We start from the raw sequence: 5503 nt of genomic DNA, 5'->3' as shown, positions 1-5503 counted from the left end.
GTCGGCGTCCGACAGCTGATGACCTTGGTGAGAGAGACAAAAACCTGGCAAACTTATATCTTCTTTTCCAGTGAAATTCTTCACTGATATTGAAAAGGTGAAAACAAGCAATGTTAATTCTCTAAATGAAGTATTAACAGTAACTGCACGATAAAGTGTAGTATATTGCCACTTAAGTGTGGCTGACCCCTAGGGGTGGATGTTACTGTTGCTTTTAGCCCCAGGAGGACATCTCCTCCAGCTGGCTTATCGACACACGACTGTGTCCTGTTTGCCAAGGGAAGTTATCCCTCTCACCTCGATCTGCAGCACGAACGTATCCGGATTTCAGGGTTATTTCCCTTCGTATATATATACACACACACACATATATATATAATGGATAAGAATACATCAAAATAGCATATAATAGATACAGACAATTAGTGGTGAGACTAGACCAGATGCCTAAAATCCAATGTCTATAGGCAATGTACCAGTTGACCTAATGAAAGTATAATAAAATAAAAGATGGACAAGTGGTTGTTAACTGCTTGTCCACTATTAGTAGTGCTTGGGAGGGATTGAGCCAAGAATAGGACATGCGTAAGATTATGTCAAAAAGGTGTATAATAGATATAGACAATTATCTAAAATTCAACATTGAACTTAAGGTATCTGGTCTTGTTTGAGCACTAATTTATATAGCTCTCAGAAATAGGCACCAGATTTCTGGTAACGTTAGCTGTTATAGATTGATACATTATTTCAGCTGTAGATTTGCTTTCCATTTATTTAACACCATAATACCACAGCTAAGGAGCATTCCTTAAGATTCCTTTAGGGATTAAGGTGGCATATATCCTACTTTCATGCAAGATTATTTGACCAAAGCATGTGCTGATATCTTGTTTGTCTAATGCTCTGCCATTGATTTATTTTTTACTCCATTGTTAGTAGTAGTAGTAGTAGTAGTAATGGTTGATTTAAGGGGAGTATTAGTGCTGTTGTTTAACTCCCTTAACAGTGTCCATCTCTGTGATTCACAAAGATCTTGGAAAAGCAATTCTCTACCATTGATTTATCTGCTCTGCTGGTGTCAAGTAAGTGGAGCTTGAGATATCTTAAGTTGTTACTTCTGTTTTGCTCCAGTGAGCCCTCAACCAATAATCCTATCTTCAAAGGCTTTTTAAGCCATGACCACCTATTTTCTTTCGCATTGTGTACCTTGGACTGCACTAACCCATAAATTGTATAATATAAGATGGGTGTGATTTGAGAGAAATTTAGCTGTTATTTCTAGTAGGTCATGCAATATATGTTATGTTTATCTAATTTTTTTGAAGGTTGTGATATTAACAAACAGAATGATAAAGGAGAAACAGTTCTGTGGCCAACGATTTCTTCATCAAATTTTCAGGTAAGTTTTATTTTTTTACAGCTCTTTGATTCTTTTTGTCTTTCACAATATCAGTTTATTTATTTAAACAACTGGAAATAACTATGTTGCTGCCATTGTTTGGCTCTAGCTCAACTCTAACTGAGCTGATTAAAAGTATTCTATTCATCACCATTCTGCTGCTTTTTTTAAGTTGGGAGGATGTGATCAAAGGGAAATTTGTCTGTTATTTCTAGTGGATCTACTATTCACATAGGGGCTTTCTAATTGGCTTGGCGAACTTTATTTTACAAGCTAGTGAAATGACAACATATGTCCTATATTGTGAAAATATAGGACATATAAAGGTGCACTGTAGAACGAAGATGACAAAACATGAGAACAAAGGAAAAAGAATAAATAGTATGTCATCGGAAGCAATTGATAATATAACAATGAGAAAATTCATGAAGGTGAAAATCAGAAATACAGGTGTTAAAATGCAATTGGACACTGGTATTGATATTACCATTACAAACGAAAAAACTTGGAAATATGTCGATAAGCCGAAATTAATTAATTCTAGAAAGGTAGCACATGGTGTTACAGGAAAAAAAGATATATTTTTTTGGTGAATTCATATGTTGTGTAACATTTTGAGGTCAAATGTAAAAGGCAAAGATATATGTGTTAATAAGTTCACTTTGTTTGGCCCAGAGTGGATGGAACTATTCAAAGTATGGAATATACCCATAAGTCTTTTGTGTGGAAATATAGTTGGTTCAGTCGAAGGTTCGAATGCAGCTGAGAGACTGAAACAAAAAAATTGCAGTAAAACAGTGGAAATAGAAGTCAGATTCTCTCGTATCACTCCTTATTCTCTTAGAAAATGTTTTTCATCATAAATCTGCTCAGTTAAGACTAGCCTGGGGTTTAACAGAATCACACCAATTACCACCACCTCTACCACAATCACTGTTTTTATGCTAATATCACTTCTGTAAAGAAAATTCCACCATACAAACATGTGGTTTCCTGACTGGTCTCTGATAAAATCTGTAGTTTATCATCTGTGATAGACTGTGGACCATGAGCGAAATAAATAGATTATTAATTGTTAGGACTGTTCAAATGATGATGTCATCAGGCTTCATATCGTGTAAGCCATTCATAACCCTAATCTTCATTTTAAAATAATCACAATTTAATTGTCATCATCGTCATTGTTTAACGTCCGCTTTCCATGCTAGCATGGGTTGGACTTATTTTCTTTTTGGGGTTTATATTTCATTTTCTGGTTAATTTGACATTAATTGGCATATGATTTTATCTGATGTCATGTTTGCAGAGATTTAAACAATGGCCTGGAAGTAGCAGTCGTTATAATCATTTAAAAATTAATTGCATGGAGGCTTGAGCCAATGAGAGATACTAAAAAGTTACATGACTTGCTAGAAATAAAAGTCACTTCTCATTTTAACCACACCATACTGTTTAAAAAAATGAAGAAGAAAGAACACATTAGACAATATAATCTTAGAAAAATAGAGGAAGGTGACAACTGAAATCATTTTTATCATAGGTCTACTTGGTTAGGGCTAAAGACTTTGACTGTTAAATTCCCTTATACTTATTACTTTGTAATAATGAGATACAATGAAGTGTATGTGGCCAGGTCACAGATATACAACGAAAAATATTTTGATTTGTAATAGTAGTACATGATAATAACAGAAAACAATGACAAAATAACATTGAATGAAATTATTGTTTTATGGTTAAGAAGAAGAGCCTGTGATCTTTGCTATTCTTTAAAGATTAGTGAAATTAATCTCGTTCATATTCAGCTTCAACATCTGTAATTTGATGTCTGCAAGAAGGAATTCCATAGTGTTGATGTCTGGGTGCAAATGAATTGGACATAGTGTGGATACTGGAAGGGTAAGATTCAGTTTAGGTGATGATAAGAGAGATGTAGGATTGGGTTAGGTGGTATTGACCTATCTAGTTCAGAGTTAAAAAATACATTGTGGTAATAATAGAATTAGCAGAGAAGAGCAACAACATGTCTGTCAGCCAGAAATTATTGTTTGTTGGTGAGTCTTTGATAAGCTAAATGGTCTCCTTTTTGATGTAACCTAGAATGATTGTGTGCATATCAGCACAGATAAAGGAGCAGTACTCTATTGTAGGTCACAACTGAGTTTTGTAGATTCATCAGTCGATTAGAACTGAAATATTTTCTGGTCTTGTAAGAAAAAAGACTTCACAATGCAGTTATAGCTACATTATGTACTCTCTCTCTCTCTCTCTCTCTCTCTCTCTCTCTCTCTCTCTCTCTCTCTCTCTCTCTCTCTCTCTCTCTCTCTCTCTGGTGTAGCTGTGTGGTAAGAAGTGTGCTTCCCAACCACATAATTTTAGGTTCAGTCCCACTGTGTGACACTTTGGCAAGTATCTTCTAGTGTAGCCTCAGGCCGACCAAAGCCGTGTGAATGGATTTCATAGATGGAAACTGAAAGAAGCCCTTCGCACACACATATATATTATATATATATCTGTGTGTGTGTGTGTGTCTTTGTGTCTGTGTTTTCCCCACAACAACTTCACAACCGATGTTAGTGTACTTACATCCCCCATAACTTAGTGTTTCAGCAAACAAGACTGATAGAATAAGTACTGGGGTCAATTCGTTTGGCTAAAACTTCTTCATACAATAAGTGCCAGGTTTTTTAAAAAAATAAATTACTAGGGTCAATTCATTCAACTAAAAATTCTTCTAGGCGGTGCTCCAGCATGGCCACAGTCTAATAACTGAAACAAGTAAAAAATAAAAGATGTTGGATCATCAGGGATTGTGAGGCTTAGCGTTTATAGTAACTGTGAGAGTTTTGGTTTATGTATTGTCCAAGACTGAAGGCGGTGAGATATGAGGTGTGAGCTGTGATTGTCTCTTTGTACTGAAGAAAGGTATTGACTTGTCATGACCCCTTTCAAGGATGTTATTGAGGTCTCTGTTTATGATGGTTGGGCAAGTTTGGTATGTGATTTGTAGGGTTTCATGTGAATGATGTGTGTGAAAGAGTAAGTAGAAGTGAAGAGTGATGTCATCTGTATAAAGGGTAAAGACTCCTTTTGGTCATGAATGACCATGGGATTGCACCTAGAAACTTCCCCTTCGAGGCACAAGTCCAGGCAAGGTTGCTTATAGAAGTCCAGCAGTCGCCCATGCATACCAACCCTGATGTTATCCAAGGGAAAGGCAAAGGCTGACACAGCTTCGCATCAGTGATGTCGCAGCTCACCTCTACAGCTGAGTGAACTGGAGCTTGTGAAATAAAGTGTCTTGCCCATGAACACAGTACACAGCCTGGTCTGGGAATTGAACTCACTACATCAAGATTGTGAGCCTGACACTCTAACCACTGAGCCATGTGCCTTCATGTATTCTTTGTAAGAATGAGCATGTATTCTGTGTAAGAAGTAGTTTGTTAATGAACTAGAGAAACAGTATGGAAGCCATGATTCAAGCTGTGCAGTCTTCCAGTCTAGATGAGTGATATAAAGAGATCAGATTACCGGCTGATCTGACTCAATGGAATCTGAACTAATAGTCATTGGAGAGAGAAAAGCTGAAGGTGTGGCGAAGGTGATTGCTGACTACTGATTCTATTACATTTGAGATGTTGGAAGTGAGAGCCATAGCTTGATAGTGGGTAGGGTAAAAGAGATTGCTCTCCTTGATGTTTAGAAACACAATAGCATAAATTCAAAGATTGGGATAGATTCATGTGAAGAAAGAAATATTGAAGAATTTAACAAGGACAGGAGCTAGTATTGAAGCACACTGTTTAACCCTTTCGTTACTAACCCGGCCGTAGCCAGCCGAAAAATTTTTTGGTTCATAAGACTAACCCAGCCGTAGCCAGCCGAGCGTACCTATTGTTATTTAAATGTATATTTGAATCCAAATCTCGTTAGTACATTCGTTAAAACACCTGATTTCACTTTGCAAACAGTTGAGTTATTGTCTCCGACATTGTTTGGCATGATATTTGAACTCAGTGAATTTTGGAAGATTTTTTTCCACTTTTTTGCGGCGTTAATTTTTTTCAACTTTGAAGATGGAGAGGAGTTTCATGCTATCAA

The 5503-nt window shown here is 36.5% G+C and overlaps 1 protein-coding gene across 2 annotated transcripts in view; it reads left to right on the top strand.

The window, feature by feature from the left end:
* LOC106868840 (putative ankyrin repeat protein RF_0381) overlaps positions 1 to 5503 on the top strand; it is a 40156-nt gene that overhangs the window by 23191 nt on the left and 11462 nt on the right. For both annotated transcript variants that reach the window (XM_014914273.2, XM_052969817.1), the window contains exon 7: positions 1326 to 1399. In XM_014914273.2, the coding sequence (XP_014769759.1) occupies positions 1326 to 1399 (74 nt within the window). The remainder of the gene's footprint in view (positions 1 to 1325; positions 1400 to 5503) is intronic.

This window comes from Octopus bimaculoides, chromosome 7, assembly GCF_001194135.2.
Source record: "Octopus bimaculoides isolate UCB-OBI-ISO-001 chromosome 7, ASM119413v2, whole genome shotgun sequence".
Classification (NCBI taxonomy): domain Eukaryota; kingdom Metazoa; phylum Mollusca; class Cephalopoda; order Octopoda; family Octopodidae; genus Octopus; species Octopus bimaculoides.
The sequence above is the reverse complement of the archived record's forward strand: the minus strand, read 5'-3'. Positions and strand labels throughout refer to the sequence as shown.